This window comes from Myiozetetes cayanensis, unplaced genomic scaffold (genome assembly GCF_022539395.1).
Source record: "Myiozetetes cayanensis isolate MyiCay16 unplaced genomic scaffold, myiCay2020 scf12, whole genome shotgun sequence".
NCBI classification, from domain to species: Eukaryota; Metazoa; Chordata; class Aves; order Passeriformes; family Tyrannidae; genus Myiozetetes; species Myiozetetes cayanensis.
The window spans coordinates 3,388,458-3,414,100 of NW_026086826.1; the positions used below are offsets into that span (position 1 = coordinate 3,388,458).

General features: G+C 44.7%; 1 protein-coding gene across 1 annotated transcript; it reads left to right on the forward strand.

Moving 5' to 3' along the window:
- Positions 1-2,453: 2,453 nt before the first annotated feature.
- On the forward strand, positions 2,454-25,271 carry KDM4A (lysine demethylase 4A). The gene is made up of 22 exons (XM_050306464.1): positions 2,454-2,585; positions 2,866-3,018; positions 3,213-3,388; positions 4,607-4,721; positions 5,562-5,755; positions 7,197-7,246; positions 7,778-7,881; positions 8,935-9,072; positions 9,995-10,245; positions 11,043-11,221; positions 12,198-12,553; positions 14,083-14,203; positions 14,779-14,957; positions 16,941-17,145; positions 17,437-17,513; positions 18,257-18,312; positions 19,100-19,208; positions 20,161-20,349; positions 21,048-21,218; positions 21,670-21,789; positions 22,414-22,506; positions 23,476-25,271. Exons 2-22 carry the CDS (start codon positions 2,881-2,883, stop codon positions 23,614-23,616), a joined length of 3,162 nt encoding a protein of 1,053 aa, XP_050162421.1. The 5' UTR covers positions 2,454-2,585; positions 2,866-2,880; the 3' UTR covers positions 23,617-25,271.
- Positions 25,272-25,643: the final 372 nt, after the last annotated feature.

The following is a 25,643-nucleotide window of genomic DNA, read 5'->3' on the forward strand; positions in this document are numbered from 1 at the left end:
TCCACTGATATCTGTAGCAAGAGCTCTGTAGGCAGTGCCTAGGCTTGGCTAGCCTCCTATAATGATGCTAACTCATAGGATCATGGAATGGTTTGGGTTAGAATGGACCTTTAAAGATCAGCTACTCCGAATATAATGTTGCCCAAGCGCCAGCCCTTCGAGATTTTGTTCCTTTAAATTTTGGTTTTCAAGGGCAAAATAGTCATTAAGTAAGGAAAAGAAACAGCTGTAGCACTGAACAAATCTGAGCGGACTCTGCACAGTATCTTGGCAACTCCTTCCCCCACAGTCCTGGCATTTCTCGTCCTCAGCATCGTTGCCATTTTCATTTGTAACATTTCCTAGTTGAGAGTGACTCCTTTTTTTTTTTTTTTTCTTTATCCTTTTTTTGCTTGTTCTGACCTGGTTCATTTCTGAGAGCAGGAATAATTCTGATCCTTCCAATTAAAAGCTCGTTGTTGCCCTTTTGCCAGTTATAATAAGCACTCCCAGCCCACAGTAACAATTACAGGTTATCGAGCTCCCCTGCCTACGCATTTCTGTTCACAGGAACATTTTAGCACTCATTATCATAAAAAGGTGGGCTCCTGTCTGCTGTGGGCAGCCGGTTGGGGGAAGTGATTCTGCCCCTCTGTTCTGCTCTCTTGAGACCCCACCTGGAACACTGGAGCAAGTCCAGAGGAGGTCATGAAGATGCTCAGAGGGCTGGAGCACCTCTCCTGTGAAGGCAGGCTGAGAGAGCTGGGGTTGTTCAGCCTGGAGAAGGCTCCAAAGAGACTTTACAGAAACCTGCAGTGCCTAAAGGGGGCTACAAGAGAATTGGAGCAGAATTTTTCACAAGGGTCTGTAGTGACAGGAAATGGGGAGATGGCCTTAAAATGAAAGAGAGCAGGGCAAGATTAGACATAAGGAAGAAATTCTTTACTGTGAGGGTGATGAGGCGCTGGAACAGGTTTCCCAGAGAAGTTTTGGATGCCCCATCCCTGGAAGTGTTCAAGGCCAGGTTGGATGCAACTTTGAGCAATCTGGTCAAGTGGAAGGTGTCCTTGCCCATGGCAGGGAGTTGGAACGAGATGATGTTTAAGGTCCCTTCTAACCCAAACCATTCTGTGATTCTGTAATATTTGAAAGTTAGCCTTTCTTGATTAAAGGATGGCCAGTGCAGCTGCCAAGCCACAAAGAAGGCCAGAAACGTAAAGTTTGTCTCAAAATTGCTATCTGACATTTGTAGGAGGCTCTGTTTTAATCCTCCTCTTGTTTTAACCCACTCTGGGGTTCTGGTTTGTATACCTGGCAATTCAGATGAGCAACTGAGAGGCAGCAGACCAGGGAAAACCTGTACTGGAGTGGTGTTTGTTAGGACTTTCAGGACTGCTGCATGCCCACAGCATGACACTGAAGGAAATGCGTATCAGGAGAAACATACAGTGAAATTAAGGTTTTATTTAGGCGTGAAGGACCAAGTACGCTCTCTGAGGATGGCTGCGAGCTCTTTCAGGTGGGTGCTGCTTACTTTTAAGGTTGCCTGTTGACACACATTTAAAATGCATTTAGCACACCACAATCGGTGGATCTGTGAAAATCGCAGCCAGTCCCATCCACGGAGAGGTCAGTGTCCCTAGACAGGTTCTGTCAAGCACTCATCCTTGTTCACACTGAAAAGCATTTGCTGCTAAGGCTGTACTGTCATGTCCCAGTCCTTCACACATTGGTGGTGGATTATCAGCAACACCCGCTGGCCACGGCGGCGCTTTTTCATGTTTCTGGATGACCGGCCAAAAGTTCTGGCGTGGGCCAGGCCTGGCTCCAGCCCAGCCCCAGCCTGAATCCACTGCCTGACGTTTGCACAGTATCGAATTCTCCTCTGGCTTTGCTTACACACGGAAATTGTAGGTGTATAATTAGCCCGGTTCATGCGTTCGGTTGGCACACGCCTATTGTGTGTCACCGCTCGGCGGCCGAGACCCGTCAGCTCAGGGCAGCGCCCACTGCCACGGGATCCGTGCCCAGCGCTCCACACCCCGCGGGACCGGGCTCGGCTGCACCCGGCGGGATTCCCTAGGGCCGGGATCCGTGTGGGACCCGAGTGGGACCCGTGAGGGACCCGTGTAGGACCCGTGAGGGATCCGTGAGGGATCCGTGAGGGATCCGTGTGGGACCCGTGAGGGACCCGTGAGGGATCCGTGAGGGACCCGTGAGGGACGCGGCCGCCTCCCCTCCCTGCGCACGGCCCGAGGCTGCCCCGGGCCGGCCTCCCGCTAGAGCGCCCCCTATCGACTGCTCGCGGCGCGGCCCGGCCGTCCCCCCGCCCTGCCTAGCAACCGCCCCGCGCCCGGCCTCCTGATTCGCTGGCCCGCCCCGGCCGTCCGTCGAATTCCTATTGGCTGTGAAGCGGGAGGGGGCAGCGATTGGCCGCGGAGGCGGAGGAGAAGGGGGCGGGGCGGCAGGGCGGGGCCCGGGCGGAGCGGAACGGCCGCGGTGGCGTCGGCGAGCCGCAGGACTCATTGGGCGCGTGCCGCGGAGGGATACGGCGGCCGGGCGTCGTCGGCGCGGACAGACGGCGAGGAGCGGGACTCGCTTTCGACGTGAGCGCGGCGGGCGGGGACTCGGTGCTGCCGCGCCGGGCCGGGCCGGGCCGGGCCGGGCGGGCGCGGGGGGAGCCGTGAGTCGGTGGCGTTCTCGCCGTGAGGGGGAAGAGAGAGCCGGGGGTGCGCGAGGGGGGGGCCTGACGGGCACGCGCGCTCCGCCAATGAGGAGGCAGGGTTGGTGCGGACCCCGCGGCCATTGGCCGGCGGGCGGAGGGGGCGGGGCGAGCGGCGGGTCCCGCCCCCTTCCCCCCCGACACCCCCCGCCTCCTCCGCGCAGGGCCGGCCCGGCATCATGGCCTCGGAGCTGGAGAGCCTCAACCCCGGGCAGCGCATCATGACCTTCCGCCCCACCATGGAGCAGTTCCGCGACTTCAGCCGCTACATCGCCTACGTGGAGTCGCAGGGCGCCCACCGCGCCGGGCTGGCCAAGGTGCGACCCTCCCTCTTCCCCCCGGGCGGAGGCCGCGCCGCCGGCCCCGGGCCGCGCACCGGCCGCCTCCGCCCTTTGTTTACGCCGCGGCGCCGGTGGGGCGGGCGCGCCCCGCCCGCGGCTCGGCCCGAGTTCCCCGAGTTTGACGCTGTCCCCTGCCGCGGCCGCCGCTCCCGGGCCGTGTGTCCCCGCAGATCGTGCCGCCCAAGGAGTGGAAGCCGCGGCAGTGCTACGATGACATCGACGAGCTCGTCATCCCCGCGCCCATCCAGCAGGTGGTGACGGGGCAGTCCGGGCTCTTCACGCAGTACAACATCCAGAAGAAAGCCATGACGGTCCGCGAGTTCCGCAGGATCGCCAACAGCGACAAGTACGTCCAGTCCCTGGCGCATAGAGTCATGGGGTGGTTTGGGTTGGGAGGGGCATTAAAGATCATCTGTTTCCCCATCCTGTCACGGGCAGGGCCACCTTCCACAAGACCAGGTCGCTCAGGGCCCCATCCAGCCAGGCCTTGAACACTTCGAGGGATGGGGCATCCACAGGTTCCCACAGGGACCAGGTCCTCGGTACAGCCTGGTGCCGGTCAGTGGTGTGAACGTCATGCCCTGAGCTGAGGAGCTGTGCCCATACAACAGGCTGTGTGGATGGGGACCTTTGCCACTTGTGCAGCAAGAGGATACGTAATGCCAGCAGAGCTTCTTGTTTGTGCTGTGGACTCCTGTCTGTCTGTCCCCAGTAGCTAGACCATCAGAATATTTTCTGAGTGCTGGAGAGAAGTGTTCTTGGCATGAAAAAGGAGATGGAGAAAAGGTCACTTTAAAAGGAGTTTTAAAAACAGCCTTTGCAATAGCTACTTAGAAATAACATTGGAGTTGCCAGCTGCAGTCAGTCCATCAAAGCTTGTTGTATCTTGCAAGAGCAGTACACATCATATATTTTAAAATTCTGTTTAGTAGAATAATTTAATGTAAATTATTGTTTAATGTTATACATGTGATTGTCTAGAACCTGTGTGTATAGACACACATGAAATGAGTATTAAGAGTGTAAATTTGATCCCTCCATCCAGTATATAGTTAACAGGGAATGGGCATCAGGAGCAGGTGTTTTGCTGGTAAACTGAGCATGCTTGACCAGTTTACTAGCAGGTAAGTCTTGTGAGCGTTTGTTACTTTCACTGAAAGTGAAAGGCAGGAAACTTTGGGTTTGTTTTTCCCTTTCAAGTTGTTATTTGTATCACTGCTGTGTTTGAATCATTGCTACTTAGTAGCTGCAGCATTGATACTTAGTAGCTGCAGCTAAAAAGTGAAATTGCTCTGGCCCCAGAAAAGTGCACAAAGCAAAAAGTGAAAGTAAACTGAGAAATGGGGAAGGTAATTTTCTCCCTGGTATTTTGTTCCCGAGTCTCCCAGGGACAGAGCTGTGGCAGCTCTCGTTGCTGTTTGGGCAGTTAAGGGGTCTGGCTGGCTGCTAACACACATTAGGTATTTTTATTGTAGCTTTCCACTGTTTCCATGGTGGAAAATGTTGGTTTAGACTCATCAAATATCAGACTGCAAAGCCTTGAGTGCCTCTGTTGTTCTTTCAGGTACTGCACTCCCCGGTACACGGACTTTGAAGACCTTGAGCGAAAGTACTGGAAAAACCTTACATTCAATGCCCCCATCTACGGGGCCGACGTTAACGGCACGCTTTACGACAAGGTGAGCAAACTGCTTGGCTTTTCGGGTAACAGTTATCCTGGGACATTGCATTCCATGAATACTAATGTAGCATTTGACTCTTTCCTTTTGGAAGGAGTTAATGATAGTTTTAGCGTAGTTCCAGCTCCTGGAGTAGGCAAGAACACAACAAACCACGTGTTTATAACATACTCTCCATTTAAGCCAGGTAGTTAAAGAAGGCTAACAGAGGTAGCGTTCCAAGAGACCTTTGCTCACACTTCAGTGTAACATAGTTTAGTTCAGGAAGGCAGAAACCACTGTTGCCCAAGTGTTGCTTTGTCCCAAAGGGCTTATGAGAGCTGGAAGTGTTGATCAGTGGATGCACGCTGCTTTAGTATTCACTGGTGCGTGTGTTTGTGTGGGACAGCTCTGTAGCCATTATGTGGTAGGATGATAAACGTCAAAAAAGAGTTTGCATTCAGCTTGCTTGTCTCCTAAATTACCATGATTCACTATTTTAAAAGATGTTTGGAATGAAAAGTGGTTTTGTTCAAGAGGGTTCAGACATCAGCTCAAGCTCAATCAACATCAGCTATTGTTCTCTGCTCTGTTAAGTTTGTAGCTTTGTGATTATTTTTCCTTCCCAATCACTGTGTTTGCTGGTAACCTTTTCCCCTCCATAAAGGCTAGTAAGCAATCAGTATGTAAGCTACACCATGCAGAACTTTTAGTTCAGGTGAACTGTCATCTCACAGCTTGAGCTGTGTGATTCTGTGATGTGCTGTTTCACAAGTGCCTGTTAGCTTTTGCAACTGTCATCTCAGTTGTGTGGGTCTGTTCTTTGTAAACCTTGTTTGACACGAGGCTCATGTTTTACAGCATGTAGATGCGTGGAATATTGGCAGATTGAACACAATCCTGGATATTGTGGAGAATGAAAGCGGCATAACCATTGAAGGAGTGAATACTCCTTACCTGTATTTTGGCATGTGGAAAACTTCCTTTGCCTGGCACACCGAGGACATGGATCTCTACAGTATTAACTACTTGCATTTTGGGGAACCCAAGTCATGGTAAGATCTTCTAGGGAAGCTTCTAAATGTAGAAGAGCAACACCATAAAATATTGGAGTCAAAATCATGAAGTTGTGAGAGTTCACTAAAGTAATTACCATTTCTCCAGCTTTGCACTGCAGAGGTATCTGATAACGAGAACACTAGAAACCTGTAGGGAACTGCAAAGCAGCGCATGTCCTCGGTAGAATTTGGTTGGTAACCTTCTGTAAGAACTGTTTGCTGTCCTGATGAAGAGAGTTCTTCAGAATTACAGTGCAGTGTGGATGTTCTCTGCTGCAGTAGGACCAAAGCTTGGAAAACTTGCTTGTTATTTCCTGAGGCTCTAAAATGACTGTACAGAGGTATGGTCATGCAGGCACTGAGGGAACAGGCAATTTTTAATGGACTTTGAAATGTAGCTGTTTGTCAGATCTAAAAAGCAGGCCAGTGGATCTCACTGAGTGGTTCATCCAGCTTTCATGATTCTTAGGGGAGGCTCCTGAAATTTTCTGTAACATGGGTTGCTTTTCAAGAGTGAATCATGCCGTTCTGTTCACAAATTAATCTCTCAAATAACTTCACAAATTGTTTCCATGGCACTTTTGTTGGAAACTAATATTTTTGGCTGCCTTTTAATACAACTTTGAAGTAAAAAATAATAGCTAGCACCATGTGACCAGTGAACAACCCCATGCAGTGGGAGTAGCAGGGGAACATGAAACAGAATAGTTCAGTTTGTTGAACTATTTGGCCATTGCTTCTTTTACAGTAGTACTTGAAAGAAGTGAGCTTTGCTGGTGTCTTAGTTTGATTGATTTATTAAGGAGCTCCATGAAGAATATAGCACTGTATTCCAGAGCAAAAGGAAACTTAAGTAGTTGGCTTTATTTACTGTAGTCAAACCAGCTAGGAATTTTGTGGTATAAAAACCATAAAAAAGTGTGTACAAAGAGAGGCATAGCCCTGAAGAGCACTCTGCCTGTTGTGCACGTGTTAAGGATGAGGCATCTGACTTAATCTCATCTTGGTCTGAGCAGCTGAAAGAGGTGATTCCATTTTCTCTCTTGCTCTGTGTTCCTCCTTGCACTGAGTGTACTGGCGATTGCACAGCTGTGAACTGAGACAGTTCAGGAAGTGCTCTTCCCTTTCTCGTTGCAATTCATGTTTTGCTGCAGCAATCTGTTCATTGCGTACATCAGACATTTCACTTCCTTAACTGCTTGAGCAAAACTCAGTCAAAGAGATGGTCAGCTTTTTGGTTTTTCTTGGGATAGAAAGGTAAAAGGCCTTGATGAAGATTTCCAGCTTTTTATCATCCAACTTTAAAAAAGACAGTGTAGAGATAGAGGATTTATTTTTGTAAGTAATTCAGGCCTTGATGCCTGATTGTGAATTCCAGTCAAACTTTGGGATTTTGCCGTGTCACCTGAACTTAACAGACTTGTTCTTACCACTGCAGGTACTCGATCCCTCCAGAGCATGGGAAGCGACTCGAGAGACTTGCAAAAGGTAATCGGGCAGTTTATGTCCTGCCTCTTTTTGAAAGGTGGGAAGTCTCACAACAAGTTTCAGCTCTTTTAGAGCACAACATGCCTGTAATATCCACCAGAGCACAGGCTGGCATGACTGAAGTGATAATTTGCCTTTCAGAATATAGATTACGTTACTTCTGGGTAATTGTTTATAGGATACACACAAGAGAAATGTCACATTAGAAATAATGAATTTATGGTCTGTCTAGCCTTTAATAAGAAAATCCTTACCTATTGATGATTAAAAGTGGAAGTTTATGGCCAAGGGAAGATCCCTCTATGTAAGGTCTTTCTTATGCTCATTCAAACTGGCAGCTGTTAAAATAAATCTTGAGGAGTTGCCATTTTTCTTCAGAATGCAAGCTAGCACACTTCAAATAAGGTGGTCCACACTTGTAGATCTAGGGAAAAACCCTGTTTAGACAGTAACTTTTCCTAAAATCTGCTGAAAAATAAATTTGCTTCACAGCACAATGGTAACATCTCTCCTTGCCTTCCTTTTAAACAGGTTTCTTTCCAGGAAGCGCCCAGAGCTGTGAAGCATTTCTCCGTCACAAGATGACCCTCATCTCTCCATCAATTCTGAAGAAATACGGCATTCCATTTGATAAGGTGTAGAAAAGTAATCATGGTTATACCAGCTCGGTCAAGAGGTTCCTGCAGCCCTGTCTCATTTCTAGCAGCAGCCAGTAGCAGATGCTTAGAGAGGAAAATGTAAACAGGAAGGGTATAAGGCAAATTTTTCCCACTGTACTTCCATTTATCTGGCAGTTGGGGCCTGAAAGAGTTTGAAACCAGAAAATCTGTCAAGGACTACTAAAAACAAAAGCTTGGTTTTCCATAATTTTATTTTTTTTTCCTACCTTAAAACCATACACTACATCCTGTGTTAGATTAACTTCACTGCTTAGCTATGCATTCAGTGAAGTGAGATTGTCCTTTTTATGTTTCAGACTTGTCCCCTGCTGGTTTTGTTTGTTGCAGTCCACTTCCTCAACAGAAAATAAGGCTTGTTCCCTGTTAATTTTTTAATTACATTAATAACTTTATAGATTTCCTTTCTCTGGTGATGATCTGCCATTCTCTCTTCTCCACATAGAAATATGGAAGATCTAATCTTTGAGTTCTTAAAGTAATGTCACATCTTCATGGGTAACTGTAGGGTTTTGTTGTCATAAGCCTTTAGACAGTGGGGAAATGTTGAAGAGCAGCAGTGGAAGGCTGACTGAGAGTTGTACTCGAATATGAACAGCAAAACAAACAGCAGTAAATTTCCAAGTTCTTTGTGGATAAAAATTTACTTGATCTTAGATACTGTTCAGCCAAGCCAGCAACTGATACAGAGAGGTACCTTTATGACCTTCAGTAGCTGGTCACAGAGTATTTTGTATGTGTAACCATTTCTGTGCTATTTTGACCAGTTAAGTTGTGTTTTAGTAAAAAAACCCATATTGAGTGTGGCTTTTCCGTAAACAGATATTTAACATAAGGATGCAAATAGTGAGGGTAAGCATCAAGTCTGTCCATTGCAGCAGGTAGCTCCAGCCACCATCTGTGAGCAGGGTTTTTGGATATGCTGCAGAGGGGTATGGGAGCTGCTTTTAGTCATATTCACCAAGTAGATTAAGTTGTGAATAACACTGTGGTGTCTCAATCATCTTCCAGGTGACGCAGGAGGCTGGGGAGTTCATGATCACCTTCCCTTACAGCTATCACGCTGGCTTTAATCACGGCTTTAACTGTGCTGAATCCACCAACTTCGCTACTCTTCGGTGGATCGAGTATGGGAAGCAGTCGGTGCTGGTGAGTGGTTTGTGGCCATCCTCTGGCATACAATTCTGTGCGTGAAAGAAAGGATGCTGTGCTTGCTCATTAAACCCCCACTGTTTGTTCTGAGAGAGTGATGTCAGGGCTTTGTCCATGTAAGATGCGATGTTTGCTTTCTCATATGGTAGCAATGCCCAGCCCTGCTCTGTGCCTTTGTTTCAAATGTGGATAGCATGAAATGTGTTTTGTAACTTTGTGCAGATCAAGTGAGGCTTCAGAGAAAAGCAGGGGACTTGTCTTTCCAGAGATGAAAGGGTTTGTTTGATAGGGCTCATCACTACTTTTGTCTAATATTTTAACCATTACTTAGTGACTGCTTAGCCTGGAAATATGACTTTGGTAACTTAAGTGACTTACCAAAATAAATATCTTGGCTGAACATTTAGCCTGGATAATGTTAAATCCCTGTAGAGATGCCTTACAAATAAGTTATATTTTCAGAAGCTACACTGAAGTGAATGCTTTGAAGCAGTGGTTGTAACTGTCCTGGATGAGGGGAACCTCTACTGCTCTGGATAGGCCCAGAGTTTGTGTTGCTCTGATTTCTTCATTACAGTCTCTGGTTTTGCTGCCTGTTTTTGTATAAGCTCATTTTAAAACAGTCAGCTTCTACCAGCAACTCTGTAAATAGACCGGTGAGCTTTCTTTCTTAGTTATTGGGATAACATTTGGTTTTCTGCTTTGTCTTTTTTGCTGGCTTTTCTGCCCAGTTTTTACTAACTTAATATATACCCTTTTGATTTCCTGGGAAAATCTTGAGTGAGAGTTCTGAGGCTCAATTACATGTAAGTGTGGGATTTTTTTTTTTTTCCTAAGCTCCCAAAAGCAAAGTGATACAGGAATTCAGAGTAGAATTGTTGAGAATGTGGCCTTACTTTAGTATTTTCTGTGACTTCAGTGCTCATGTCGGAAGGACATGGTGAAGATCTCCATGGATGTGTTTGTGAGGAAGTACCAGCCAGATCGTTACAAGCTTTGGAAGGCTGGGAAGGACGTGACTGTCATCGACCATGCTCTTCCAACCCCAGAGGCAGCAGAGTTCCTGAAAGGGGATCTCATGCAAAAAGTCAAGAATGGGAAACAGTGTGCTGAGGAAATGGAAACAGAAGAGGCGTGTAAAGAGGAGGTGGATGAGGACGAGATTAAAAGGTAGTGCTTTATATAGTCCTCTGTTTTTCTGTTGGATTCTTAGAATTTGGACCCTACTGCAGTTGGAGCTGCAGTTAAGTGTTTGCCATTGTGATAGAAGAACAGTCAGACTTAGCAATAAATTTTTTCCTGGGAACAGGGTTTACTCTTAATATTTTTTACTGTTTGAGTCCACATTGATGATAGTCTGTGGTAGGCAGGAAACACACTAGCTTGGCAGGTAGTTCTTTATCTTGGGACAGACCTCTAAAGCCTGGATTGACAGGGTGCACCATGCACTGAGAGGCCAGAAACAAAAGGGGAGTGTATTGAGATCATGGGACAGTACTTGCTAGCAAATTTTGGTACAATCAGTGCTGCAAGCTGTGACATCCGTGTGCAGTTCCTGGTTGCTGGAGGTCAGCAGGCTAATCATCTTACATTTTGCAGTTTAAATCTTTTTCAGTCGGTGTCAGCTACTATTTCTAAAGCTATCTTTGGTGATGGGTTTTTTGGTTATTGTTTTGGTTTGTGTGGGGTTTTGTTCAGAGGGTTTTTTTGTTCAAGGTAAAGAATGCCTGGCTAGAGCATAGCTGCTCCATACATCATTAACATGCTGAGGAATCATCTCTAAAGATTACTCGCTCTTCTTCTGCAAAGGCAAAGAAAACACTTCAAAATAATTTGGAAACTATTTGGCTTGCCAGATGCTGTCTTTTAAAAGACTGTTCCAAACCAGGCTGTATTTTATGCATTCACACAGAAGTTCAGCACCCTTACGTGTTTGCTAACCTGGCACATGGATTTGTCTCCTGCAGCATCCCCAAGCATCGCATAGGAACAAAAAGACACAGGGTCTGCCTGGAGGTGCCTCAGGAGGTGAGTGAGAGTGAGGCCTTCCCCAAGGAGGAGCAGTATGAAGCAGATGTGGCAGAGCCTCGTGAGAGGCCTGTGAGTGAACTTGTGCAGCAAGGTGAACAAAGGCTGAAGCTTCCAGGTAACTGTGTGCCAAGCTTTTTTCCTGGTACAAGGGGATGTGGTATTATTCTTGAAGGAGAGAAGCTGCTAGAGCTGAATCTGGGGCACTCTTTCACATGATACTACTCAGTAGGATTCCTTCGTGTCCAAAAGAAGCAGGCACTAGTTTGTCAGACCCATGGCAAGCACTTCAGAAATTTACTGTCATGAGACTTAAAACATTACCATTTTCTAGCTTTTGATTTTTGCTCTTTTTATTTTGCCTGCCTGCATACAGAAATGTGTCTGATCCCTCAGTAGTCTAAGCTCCTCTGTATCCCTGTTGAGCAACGTGACCTGTTTATGTGAATTGCTTAGTAAAACATATACACACTTCCTGGTAGTGTGGGTCTGGTATGCTGTAGAGGTGTGTTAATTGTAATAAGTAGGCTGGAGGAAAATTCATGTGGCTTGTAATAGGTCATTTATCCTTGCTATTATGGGAGGAGCAGGGGGCCTCTGGAACAACATAAGAGCAGGGAAAACATGTGTGATGCCTCCCTCTCATATTTTTTTTTCCAGCCCTTTGCAACTTGCATTTAATAACCTTCTACTGGTTTGTGGGTATTTATTTTTCTTCTGTTAAGAATCCCGTGACCATTTATAACCTCTTACCCACAGCATCATGTGGCCAGGAGTTGGCCTGTTTAGCTACATGCATGCCTGTATAAAGGATCATCTCTGTTTGTTTGTTCTGAACTCACTGTCTGCTGGTTTTGTTTGATATACCCTAGTTCTGGTGCTGGAAGAGGCAATGACCAGGCCTTTGTATTCTCTCCCTCACGAAGCCACCCTTGACATTATAGATGTTTGAATTAATGATCTACTCTGCATGATTTACTGTCACTTTTTTGCGTGTAGTAGTTTGCTTTCCTGTTTGGTTTTGTGCAAACAGTTGCACGAATGTTCTCTCTCTGCCCTTACTTCAGAAAAAGTCAGTATATCGTTTCTTCCAGATCGTGGGGACTCAGCTAAACTGGAAGAATTGAAAACAGTGAAGCTTGAGGAGGAAGAAGAACAAGAAGCAGCTGTACTGGATCTCTCCATTTCACATGCTTCCAATTCCTCTTCAGTGCTGCCAGTGTCAAAGCAGGGCGCAGCATCCAGCGTTCAGTCCAGCTCGCCTGCGTATTCTTGCTCCTCAGACTCTGAATCGACTGAGCTGTTGGCAAAACGAACTCTTCCTGGGCCAGCTGGGGTGTTCACAGTCCACAGCTACGCTAAGGGGGATGCCAGCGGATCCGACAGTGAACAGACTTCAGGGAAGAAAGCCAGTGCCACCGCCAGCGTGAATGAGCAGGAGCTGACAGAGGTATGGATGGCAGCAGAACTGAGAGCTGAAGGGCTGGAATTCCATGGTCAGGGATTTGCTGTGACAAAACTTCCTGTCTGTGCAGACTGCCATTTCGTCCCACAGGTGTTTGCATAGCGAGTTGCTTAGCTGTTAATGTGTTTTTAGTACCTATGGGCTTTGCTAAACAGACTTTCATCCAGATTCTTGTTTTACACTCTTTCCTCTTCTAGAAGGCAAGGAGATCCCTTGTTCTGAGAACTTCTCTAATTTAAGTGCTGTAAGGCAAAAAAAGTAGCTTGATGGTTTTGACATGGTAGTGTTACAGGCTGATTGAGGTCCTCTTGTAGTAATAGAAACCTATTTATACCTAAAATTAATATCCATTTTGATGCAGCTTTTATTGCATGTGTTTCTTTTAAAAGAGAAGAAATGATGCAACAGAAATTAGTGTTTGGGAGAACGTAAATCTCAGTGTTTAAGAACTACCAGTGAATGTTTTATTAATCAACCTAAGAGAAGAGTTAAAATCTTATCTGGCAATGTCTTTTCAGTATTTTGTTTCCCTCTTTAAATCTGTGTGTAGAGAATGGGAGGCCAATAATGCTTGTGTCCTAAAAATTCAGGAATTACAGAAATGGAATAGCAAATAGGCAAATCTGTTGGTAGTTAAGCTGAAACTAAGGAAGAGTTCTCATGGCTATTAAACTAAAGAAATTCTGTTGCATATACTGATGTGTCCGTTGCATGCCCTATACAGGGAAGAGGTGAAATTTAGAATGAGTGTGGATTGTTTTCCCCAGTGTGGTGTATTTCAAAACAATTCTTCCATTAGGTGGTAACTGGGAATGCTAATCTCCATTTCAGTGTTTCTTAGAAGTCTTGTGTCCAACTTTAGGTAGTAGGTTCATATCTACTGAGAGCCTTCCTGGGCAGTTAAAATCATTGCCTTAATTGTCATGGTTGTCAGGTTAGTAGTAATCTTGTCGGTGTGTCACTTCTTTTTACATAAGGCTAAGGGAAGAGGAAATAACTATTGCTGTAGTCTCCTTCTTCCAGTCTGTCTGGTAAGACATCAATGCAAGTAATAAGCAGAAAGGATGACAGTGTCCTTCATTTAAAATAAGACTGTTAGTTCGAGATGTCAATGAACTCTGTATTTTTTGTTGTTTTGTTTTGGTTTTTGTTTTTTTTTTACTTACAAATTTGGAATTTTTAAGTGACACACAAACTGAAGGCTTCTCCAGAATGCTTGAGACTTCTTATCACAGCTCTTCTGAGTTGAACCATTAACTTTTCCTTCTTTGTTTCTGTCTTTTACATGACTCTTTATATAAATGGACTTGCATGAAAAGCTATGCTAGGACATCTGAGAAGTGTCCATTCTACTGGCTCAACAGAGCTAGTACAGCTCTGCTTGGTTTTTCATAGCAGAAGTGCTTTGGGCACTAAAAAAAAACCCATAGCCAGTTAGAGCTGAAGTTAGGTTGTTAGAAATAAAATCGTGGAAGCACGTGCTAACTGACTGCTGAATTCTTCTCCTTGTCCAGGTAGCAAAGGAGTACATCAGCTCAGCAAAGGACAGCAAGAAGTCCAAGGGTCGTCGCCAGCCCTTGAGCAAACTCCCACGCCATCACCCACTCTTGGTTAAAGACTGCATTAGTGATGATGGTAAGTAAAGCCTGGTGCTCTCAGGGACCCTGTAGAGGGGGTGTCTGCTTCTGGGGGCAGTGTGGTGATAAATGGGAGTCAGCAAGTGACACCTTTGCATCCTAGACAAGGTGTTTGTCCCATTGCATCATTGAACTTTCTCTTGAATGGTGTCATCTTTCTTTCCTGTTCTGTTCTTTGGAAAGTTGCAACCCTGAAAGAAAAATTAAACCAGTACCAGAGACTATTGCATAATTGTGTCTGCCTTAGAGTATTCCAGTCATCGATGTAAACATTCATGATTTTTAAAAAAATTCCACTGCCACGTTGTTTGGCTGACAGCTTTAGTCTTGATATAATTTGGAGCTGGTGCTTTTCTCAGTAAACCTATCTTGTGTCTGCACGGTTGCTTGGTTAGTACAAACCTCTTAAAAAGGAGGCTGAGTTACTGGCTTCCATCACCCTCCTGTCAGTTTGATTTCTGGCAGCCTTTCATCCATCTCCATTCATAGCTTCTCGCCTTATTTAGTTCCGTTTACAAGAAGAGCATCTGTAAAAAGACACATAATCACTGAGTGAATGATCTCTTATCACAGAGGCACCAGAGCAGCTAACTCCTGAAGAAGAGGCTGAGGAGACAGAGGCGTGGGCCAAGCCACTGAGCCAGCTCTGGCAGAACCGGCCACCAAACTTTGAGGCTGAAAAAGAGTACAATCGGACCATGGCTCAGCAGTCTCCCTACTGTGCTGTTTGTATGCTCTTCCAGGCATACCAGGTATGAAAACAAGAACTGTCAATGCACAGAGAGTTTTACATATGTGGTTTTGCATGTTGCCAGTTAACAAAAGCTGCATCGATGTTCCAGTCTTCCCAAGGAATTTTTCCGGGAGAGCCCAAGTTGGGTGAACCTTCTCACACCTGTGATGGACTGGCTGTTGGTTCTTAGGAGCTCGCTCATCTGTTCAGCAGAACCTTTTGTGTTCTGTGGCTTCTGCTCAAACCACAGAATGGAGCTTGAATGTTGCTGGAGCTGACTGTAAAATCCCATTTCTGTTTTCCAGAATGGCTCCTTCACTTCTGAAGTGTTTTTTTGTTTAAAAAAAACACTTTAGGTCCACTCATACCACATGGTCTTTGGGGAGCTGGGAATAGTTGTCTGATGGAGTGTTTGACAGCTGCGTTTTGCAACTTTGAGATAGCTTGACCCTTCCCATACACTAAGCATATTCTATTCATTTGAGATCACTACATGATTATACTGGCACTAGAAACATGTTCACCACGGTTTTGGAAATTAAGACCTCAAATTTTTGTTGAATATATTCATACAGTTTCTGGTTTTCATGAAAACCATAGACTGTAGTTTCTGTTTGATCTTGCTGTTTCTGTCTGAGAGTAGGTTCTTGTTAGGACTGGAAATTCTGCATAGGAGCTGTGTGGTACACAAAAATTTCACTAGTGCTGACAGTATATAGTTAATGATTTGAGGACAGTTGAAGTTCTGTTAGCTTCTTTTTTTTTAGTTGCTGTTGAGCAGAAGACTCTTAACTGTAGGTTTTCAAATGTCTGTCTACACCAGTAGTGAAGCAGAAAGTCTTCCAAGATTTGAGCTGTGGTTAGGCTCTTTGTTCCAACTGCAGAAAGTCTATGGCAAGTCTGGAAACTCACTTCAGTTACCCATTCAAATAAAAAATTGGCACAAAATGCCAGACAAATATGCACTTTTCCTTTGGGAAGAAGAAAAGTATCTAGCTGCTTAGGGGAAAAAAAAAATCATGTTTTCTTGAACTTTGTTATAGATTTCCCCCAGTCATTTGGTCTTTTGCTTGACATGCGATGTTCAGTGTAAGTTTTACAGAACTTACAGAACTTTTAAGAACTCTGACTAAACGAGACTTGCTGAAAACGTGTCCATTTCCTTCCAACTGTGAGTGTTACATGGATTTGTTTTCCCTAGCTTTGGATGCACTGTAGGAGGGACAGTGCAGCCTCATTCTACTACTGCAATTTCTGCTAACAATAACTTTGAAAGATTAGGCAAGCTACTTCAGTGGTGGCCTGTGGTTTGGAACATTTCTGCAAAGAAAGAGATTAATTTCTGTTTAGCTGTTCAGAAGAGTAACTTGAATGGAAACATACCTCTGTAAACTTTGTATGTCTTTGGTGTTCAGTTTGACATTGGCTTAGATGAATAAATTACAAAAGATTAGCCTGAAAGTCTACTGAGCTTTGTCCTGGAAACTGCATTTTTAGTCTGCTTCTTTCCCAGAACAAATTAGTTTTAAAGCCCATTAGACATGTTCAGAGCTACTCAGAGAAAAAATAATGGAGATTGCAGTAGGTATCTCTTTGTGTGTTGGTAATCCTCCCATATTAAGGTAAGATAAATGTACAGTGGGGGATAGCAGTGTTATGATCCTCTGTATTACAAGGTGTTGCCTACAGAGCATGAGGTGGGCTTGGTGATTCCAGCTCCTCTGTCAGAAGAGATGCAGTTTGATGTGTATCTTGTTGCTCATTAGAGGGATGCAATTCAGACTTTCCATGTAGTATTTGGGTAGAAAATAATTGCATTCTGAAGCCACAGCAGCTGAGGATTTTATAAAATATATTTTCACCTAACCTACCAACTCTATAATCTTTCAGCACCTTCATCCGTTCTTTGAACTGGATTTATGTATCCGATAATGAGTGAGTAAAGATGAAGTGAGTCCATTTTACTTGTAAAACTTAAATCCCCCCCATCCATCCCTTATAGGCAGAATGTGAAGGCAGCAGCCAAAACTCTGGAGTAACTCCAGCTGCTGTGGATGGGAAGATCCGAACCAAACCCCTGATTCCTGAAATGTGCTTTACTGCAACTGGCTGCAGCACTGACCTCAATCTTTCAACTCCATACCTAGAGGAAGATGGAACCAGCGTACTCATCACCTGCAAGAACTGCCACGTCTGTGTCCATGCAAGTGAGTGCATCTGGATGTCACCCTGAACTCTGGTGTTCTCTGTGCTGAGTCTCTATGTCATAGCAGGCCTCTACCAGCTGGTTTAATGTACAAGTCCATGAAGTTGAGCCCTTATCAGAGTAGGATCTACCTGAGTGCTGGCCTATGGGATAGGCAGCTGGCTGCATGGGTAGCTTCAAATACACAGCATCATCCTGGGGCTCATTGATTTTAATTCCTGCTTGACTTCTGGGCCCAAGGGGAATGGGTTTGAGTTGAGATAAGCTTTTGAGTGAGATGTGTCTGTTCTAGGTTGTTATGGTGTATCCCCTGACAAGGCCACTGAAGACTGGATGTGCTCCCGGTGTAAAGAAAATGCCTTAGAAGAGGTAAAGTTTTTCACGGGTGGAGTATGGCACATCTTGGCTACAAAGCTAACTTCCACTGTGTTGTGGGTGTTGGGATTTTTTTAATTTTAATTTAATTTTAATTTTTAATTATCCTATGAGAAGAACCTAGAGAATGTTCAGGAGCCAGTCTATTCTGTTTCAGTGCTTTTAAACCATAATGATATCCTTTTAACCAGCACAAAGCTGCTGATTCACTTGAATCAGAGGGAAGATGTTCTGCATGAATGTGGGAATAGCTCCATTGTCTGTCTTAATTTACGGTAGCTACTATTTCTAAACCAGAAAGTAACTTGTGTTAATAATTGGGGAAGTGTGCACGTGTGAAGAAAGCAAGAACGGGATTCCCTCAAACAGCTGTAGAGACTCTAGATCAGCAGAACGGGTCAGCCTTTCAAATTGTATTTCCTCATGTTTCTCCCAGATCCTTTTACACTTCCTCAAAGGATAGAGGATATTGGCAGTTGTAAAAGGAACCCATAACAAACACATGGGACCTTCAGTGGTAGGTCTGCTTGCCTTCAAGAGACTTGGAGTCTGTATTTGTTGCCCTGAGGGCAGCAGCTTTTGAGAGCTGAAGGGCTGATCTGTACAAGGTAGTTAGCTCTATTCTGAGAGTAAAACCATTTTCTTCCTCTGGATGCGCTTGTTGAGGTGGAAGTTATGCAGCAAGTGCGGTGCTCTGGATTTCACTCTTCCAGCTAATGCTCTTTTCCTTGCTGCAGGATTGCTGTTTGTGTTCATTACGAGGAGGAGCACTACAGAGAGCCAATGATGACAAGTGAGTGTTCCAGATTTTTGTGATCTTAAGGCAGAAGCTCAATTCCCAAGTATCTGAGGGTAAGCTGGTAAATTCAGTGTCTGCATTTGGTGTAACAAAGTGACCAACACCTTTCACAGTTTGTGTTACTGGGAAGGATATGGTAAAGTGTGTTCATTGTGTTCTCATGCAGCAGTTGTCATATCTTTAGGTAATGCCTCATTCTCATTCTGTTGATAGCAGCTATTGATTGCTTTGCATTTATAGTGCAGAGGTATAACCTACCACATAAAAACAAGGTTCCCAGTGAGATAACATCTCTCAGTACCTTCTCTGCAGAGGATTTTGATTTCTCTATCTACTTTGTGGTGACAGTGGAGACAGAGGACAACCACAGCTTTAAGTAGCACAGCATATTGAAATTCAGGGTACTTCTACAGCAAAATGTGCATGCAGCTGCCTGTCCTGTGTCCTTTGGGTGTGGTGCTGTCTTCTAGCACCATGAAATAAGGGGAACTTGGCCCAGCAGTCTTTTATCCTGCAGGTACGCTGCCAGCAAAAGTCACACTAAATTGCTCTCCTGTTAAGCCTGTCAGTAGTAGATTGGAAGTATGAAGAAGTCTTGGTTTTGCCCCACGTGTGACCTGTTACTAGCAGTAGGAAGGAAGATTACACTGCTAGTTCTCAGAGGCTATTTATCGTGGTTTATATGGCAAACTTCAATAGAACTGTACTTACTTAAACTCCAGAGCATCCTCTGTTGGCCCAATATGTATTAATTCCTTCTTCCTCTCTCCTGTCCTGACAGGTGGGTTCATGTGATGTGTGCTGTGGCTGTACTGGAGGCAAAATTTGTGAACATTGCAGAACGGAGTCCTGTAGATGTTGGCAAAATCCCCCTGCAACGTTTCAGACTGGTAAGGATCGCCTGTGTTTCATCAGTGGTGGCTCCAGCCTGTTCAGAGTCTGAGGAACTTTGCCTATCCCTTCAAATCCAAGTTATCTCCTCTCCAGGCTGAACTATATAATCTGCTCTGTTCTGTGTATGGGAGATGGAAATTGTCCCTATTGCCATTTTTTTTAACCTTTCCCTGTTCTAGTATGTTATTCACGTGAAGAGCCAGCAAAAGGGGCACAGTTTTCAGTATGTGGCAAATGACATTCATCCAGTGGTGTAACGGTGATAATTTATTGTTTGTTGTTTTTCTACTCCCTGGTATTTAACTCGCTTTATTGGCTGCTCTGGAGCACTGAGATGCTTCAGTATATGAGAGGCATTCATATAACAGGTGAATGTCTTCAGGAAGAAAGCAACTGTACTTAACTCTTTTAACAGCTCAGTGTTTAGGGGCAAATTACTCTGCTTTGCATATGCTCATGCATTGCAGATAACATCCTTTTCCTGTGACAGCCCAGCAGGCCTGACCCAAGTGTAATTGAGTCACTGGTGGTAGTGATAGAATTTTAACTGTTACTTCTGTGGTCTTTGTCCATTATTCTAAATCATGTTGCTTGTATTTATGTAACTTAACAGTCAAGTGCTGAAAGGCCCTATTGAGCTGGAGCATTGATTTAATCTAAGTTCTCCTGTTGCTAGCATCCTTGGGTCACATGCTTTGTGCATGTTGAGCTGGTAGATATTTAATTCACGTTTTTCATCTGTTGGGTTAGTTTACTTTTATGAAGTATTTTCTGGTAGACAATAGGACTGGTAGCTACCCACTTCTGTTTAGTCAGAAGGCAGCAGTGCTCTCACAAAGACTAAATGGCACAGCTATTATATTATTAGCTGTTATAACTAGGCCAGCTAGCCCTTTGTGTAGAGCAAAAGCTAGTGCCAACCAATAACTTCTGATTTCCTGTCCACAGAAATGCATCTTCTGCAAGAAGAGGAGAAAGAGAATCGCAGGTTGCTGTGTACAGTGCTCACATGGTCGATGTCCCACGTCCTTTCATGTCAGCTGTGCCCAAGCAGCAGGAGTCATGATGCAGCCTGATGACTGGCCATTTGTTGTCTTCATTACCTGCTTCAGGCATAAGACTCCATCTCAGGCAGAGGTGAGTTTAGGTGTGTGATTCCCAGGATTTGAGCTGCAGATCTTGGAGGGACTGAAAAGTTTTTAGATTGTGTGGTTCCTTTGAAACTTCATTAAAGGCTTGGCTCTCTCACAGTGTTCAGTGTAATCTAATGGTGTTGGTCTTGGACTCTGATCTCAGCCTTGCTGCTGCTCTGAGTGATCTTGGTCAGGTCCTTTATTGTACTTTGGTTTGCAGCCCAGAAGGACTGAAAGCATCACATCCCTCCTGTGGCTGTTGTAGTGAGGAATAATAGTGGGGTTTATGCTGTGATACTTAATATGCAGGAGTTAGTGCTGGTACTCCAGCAGGCTGCATGAGTGGTCATAGAATTTCACATTTAAATGATTGATTAGTTTATAAAGTTCCCATGTAGCCTTTTTAACCAAAACCACAACAGTCTATTAGGGAATGTTTACTATAAAGGCCTTGCACTGCTCTGAAGAATGAGAGCCTAATTTACTAAGTAAATTAAGGAAAGCAGCATCTAACAGATTAGGCTGCAGGCTTTTGAAATTCCTGAGGCAGAATTCCTCATAAAATGCTGCTGATGGTGTTTTAAGTAAAGTAACTCACCTGAACTAAAATGTTTTGCTGTGTTGTGTGCCAGCACTGGAGCTATGGTCCTCAACATGTTCTTTATTGAGTCAATGAGTAAAAAGTGATTTTTCTCTTCTCAGCGAGCCAAGGCTGCACTCCAGGATCTGTCACCTGGACAGATAGTCATCAGCAAGCACAAGAATGGTCGCTTCTATCAGTGTGAAGTGGTCAGCCTTGCAAAGGAGACTTTCTACGAGGTCAACTTTGATGATGGCTCCTTCAGTGATAACCTGTACCCAGAGGACATTGTGGTACGTTATACAGTGACATATTCTGGTACAGGGCCCATCATGAGTCCATTCTTGCTGCTGCAGAGAAGACACATCAGGGGATTTGCTGGCTGAGATGTGCTGCAGGATGGCCCTAGGGGTGTTATCTGAGACAGACTTAACTGAGGGCACATAGGGACGGGTGTGACAGGGAGTGCAGCTGATCTCTGGCTGCCTAGCAGTGGTGGGTCTGAAGGAAAACTTGCAGATACTTGCTTACCATTCCTACATCAAATACTCTGCAGTTGGTACCACTGTTGGGATTTAAGTGCAGGTGACACCGATGGATGTCTTTCGGCCTAGTTTGCCATCCCTAAAATGGAGTAATAGTTGGGGTGGTGTGCAGTGTGACTCCCTGGTGGTTTGGGAATCTTCACATGAGGAAGCTGTTTATCCTTCTCCTCCTCTCTCCCATCTTCCCTCTTTATTCTAGAGTCGAGACTGTCTTCAGTTGGGTCCTCCTGCTGAAGGGGAAGTCGTGCAGGTGAGATGGACAGATGGACAAGTTTATGGAGCAAAGTTTGTCGCATCACATGCCATCCAGATGTACCAGGTACAGAACTGTTGTCTGAAAATTCCTCGCTCAGAACAAGCCAGTCATGTTAACAGGGCTGCTTTTAAAGCTGGCAGAGCTATAGGGGAGTCATGCTTAAACACTCCAGGGGAAGTTGCTCGCTGTTGTCAGCAATGCCAGATGCTGGTAACAGTTTCTGGAGTTAAGAGCCAAGTGGTTGCTTGCAGCTGTGCTTATGTCCAGCTACCTGCTTCTGAAAATTGCTCCTCTGCAATTCTTCATCAGACTCTTTTCCTGTAGCTTAAACTACTTAAAATAAGTTTGGTTTTGCTTCTCTCTGTTTAGTGAGATGCACCGTGCCTTGCCCCTTCCAAAGGGATGAATTTTCAGGCTGTATTAAAGTGACCAGCCAAACTGTCTTGTCAGCTGTTAAAAGAATATCCCCAAACTTGCTGGGCTGCTTTTATTATCATAAGATTGGCGAGGTTTTGGTTAAAGTCTGTTGCAGTGTGCATAGCTGCATACGTATCTTTTATAATTTCTAGTGGTAGAAGATTATTTCATGAGAGCCCTCTCTGGGGAGGAGTAGGCAAGTTCTGGGGAGCTGTGGGAGGGTTCTAACTTCTGACACTTATGGCAGCACAACTTCTGGTTGTCTACTAGGTGGAATTTGAAGATGGTTCACAGTTGATGGTGAAAAGGGATGATGTATATACTCTTGAAGAGGAGCTTCCTAAGAGAGTGAAATCAAGGCTGGTAGGTACAAGGGATGCAAACTTCTACTAAAGAAGTTCATTTAACTTAATTTGTCCTTGAACAGCGAGCTGAGCTTCAATGGAACTTCATAAGTTCCATGGTCTGCTCCCATTGCAAAGAATGGCCAAGTTCCTTCACTTAGATTTTGTTCTGAAATGCTCTTAGTAGGGTGGCAGCAAGACAGCTGGCTGTTTTTTGAAATTTTACAGTAAATTCAAATTGTAAAGGACCTCTTCAGGTCTCCAGACACCTGTTCCAAACAGGGGTAACTTGTCAGAAAGGGTTGCTCAGGGTTCTCTCCAATTAAGTTTTGATTATCAACAAGGATGGAGATCCTAAAGCCCTTTTAGGTCCCTGTTTTGTGGTTTTACACTTCCCACTACAAAAATTGTAGTTACTAATTAAGTTTTTGATTATTAACAGAGATCCCACAGCCCTTTTAGGTTCATTTTTTTGTTGTTTTGCAGTTCCCACTACAAAAATGGCAGTTGCAGACAGCACACTGGGGTGTCTTGCTTTACAGCACAGACATTCACACCTGATGCAGATCTGTTGGCAGGCACACAGGATGTTAGAGGTTAAAGAAAGATTGTATCAAAGCTGAATCCTGGGACCAGGTGTTTAAACATGCCTGCTCCACAAAGAAGAAATTACATTAGACTGCTTGAAAATTGGAACAGGTGACTCTGTTTATTACTTTGAGAAAGTGATTCTGAACTTATATCAGGTGCTCAGTTAAATTTGAAACCTGTGAATTCTTTAGATCTCTGATTACAGTTCCCTTAAAATTATCCCCAGACTTGTAAATCCAGTTTCTTAAATATTTTTCTTCTTGTGTTTGGTCAGTTTTTGAAGGAGGCTGAACGTTCCCAAGTGTCTTGGCTTGGTTCTTTCTCACATGCAGTAGGAGGACTTGGAGGCAGGGATTTGATCTGTGCTGTAGTCACTAATTCTACCTTTTTCTCTCAGTCAATAGCTTCAGATATGCGCTTCACAGAGATCTTCGAAGAGAAGGAGGTCAGTCAAGAGAGGAAGAGGCAAAGAGTGATCAATTCACGCTACCGTGAAGATTATATTGAACCTGCCTTGTACCGGGCCATCATGGAGTAAGCGCTGCCTGTGGCAGAGGAAGAAGATGCCCACCTCCCCCGAGGATTTAAATGTTCCAGTACAACAGGCCATATTTGGATGCTTCGAATCCAGGGGTTTTATTGGGGTTTTGTTCTTTTATATTTTAAGGAAGCTAAAAAGCTGTTGCTCTGCAGTAGCTGTAAGGCAGCTGTTGGATAGTGAAAGAGATCCCATTTGCTGAAGCTGATGCCTGCAGACTCCTGGTCTGAAGTTGGGTCCTCACCAAATAAGCCGGCTTGGGGGTGTTGCTTTCATCTCGTTGAGCAGTCTTGCTTTTTCATTAGAGACAATTTTGAGAGGTGGCAAACTCTTTTGGGAGTTGTAGCCAGGAATCTTGGCAGCTGCAGAATGGTATGGTCTGTTGTTTTAACTGAATAATGTTCCTGATTTTAGGAGTCTCCCTGGTGACCACACCTGGGCTTGAGCAGGCAGTATTACTGGTGCTGGAAATGGAACCTCTTTTATACTTGTATCCATCTTTTTGTCGCAAGCAGCTTCAGTCTCTTGTTTCTCAGCGCCTCCTTTCTGAGGTTGAGCTGTAGGCTGTTCAAATCCAACCAGACAGGAGGTGCTTGTGTGAACAGGTGAAATGTGAAATTGAATCCAGTAGGACAAATTATTTAACCTTCCATTTAATATTTTTGTTCTGGTAGTGCTTTTGACTTACTTAATCATAAGTTTAACTGTATTAGTATGTGCCTCAGAACCAATCAAATCTGTCTGGAGCCCTGCGCAGTGCAGCCTTCTAACAAGAATAGATGTTCAGCTCCCAATAGACGTTCAGCTCCCAAAGAGTTTCTTCTGAGTTTCTCTAAGGCAATATGACTAAAGGGGCAGAGTCCTAGCTCTCCCTTCTTGAAATCCAAGCATCACAGGGTTGGGGATGACAGGGCTGCAGCATCTGAAGCCGTGCAGTCCCTGTTCTGGGGCAGCACTGTCTGTCGTGTGCCCGCAGGCTTTTGCTTGCAGCAGCTAAGAGTGGGTCTGAGACAGATAAAGCATGCACTGAGCTGTGTGTTACTGAAAGGCTGTGCACTGCTCTCCTGAAGCAAGAGTGCTGCCCTGTCGCTGTCTGGCAAAGGTTACTGTAGCATTTTTATAGAGTGTTAGTAGGACACATCTCGGTTGTGTTGGAGAGAACTTGCTACCCCAGCAGCAGGAAGCTGAGTTGAGCTGGGTAATTGGTGTGTGCTCGGAAGATGTGCCAACTTGCTCCTAGTGATTTAAGCATTAACAGGACACAGTCGGAGCAGTGTAAATACCTGTTCCTTTCCCATTCTGTAGGAGAGGGATTTTAGGCTGTGGAGCAGATTGGCCACCTTGTTTTTGCATGGAACGATGGGGTGAATTTTCCTACTGGAGAAAATCATGATTGCGTGTTCTCCAGAAAACGTTCAAGAGGAGAATTTTCTAATGAAACAGACCTAATGCATCCCTGCTTCTATAGGGACGTGGCAATGTGTCTGCAAAGTCTGAATTTGTAACTTTTTTCCTTTTGGTACATAGGATTGCTATAAACCAAACTCTTCTGAAACCCCGGTGCATCGACTTGTGATTAGCAATAAAATGTAGTATTGACTAGTGATACAACTCTTGATCAGAAAAGAAATAAACTACCACTTTTATACAGAAAATCTTACTCAGCCCTACATTTTTATAGGGTCAGGAGGCCGATATAAGTAGCAAAGATTTGCACAATCACTGTTTTGCATAGAGGTAATCTGTCCTGTTTTTGTGGTGGAATACCTCGTTCATCAGTATTGGAAGGCTTAAACATTCTGAAAGGACATAGTGGCTCGCTTTTGTGATTTTTGGTTGGTTTGTTGGTTGGGTTTTTTTTTTTTTTCTTTTTCCCATGTCCAAAACTCCTGGTCTCAGGGTATAAAATGGTATTCTGATGAATGGGATAGCTGGCTTGAGAAAACCAGGATCTGTTAAGACTGGAGTCTGGTAGCTGCAGTTACTCTGGTCCAGGCAATAGGAATGAAATTGCACTTTGACATCCT

Coding starts and splice junctions, on each gene's coding strand:
- KDM4A (XM_050306464.1), top strand. CDS start 2,881: ATGGCCTCGGAGCTGGAGAGCCTCAACCCCGGGCAGCGCATCATGACC. Junction 4,722..5,561: donor ACGGCACGCTTTACGACAAG/GTGAGCAAACTG, acceptor CATGTTTTACAG/CATGTAGATGCGTGGAATAT. Junction 17,146..17,436: donor CCACGTCTGTGTCCATGCAA/GTGAGTGCATCT, acceptor TGTCTGTTCTAG/GTTGTTATGGTGTATCCCCT.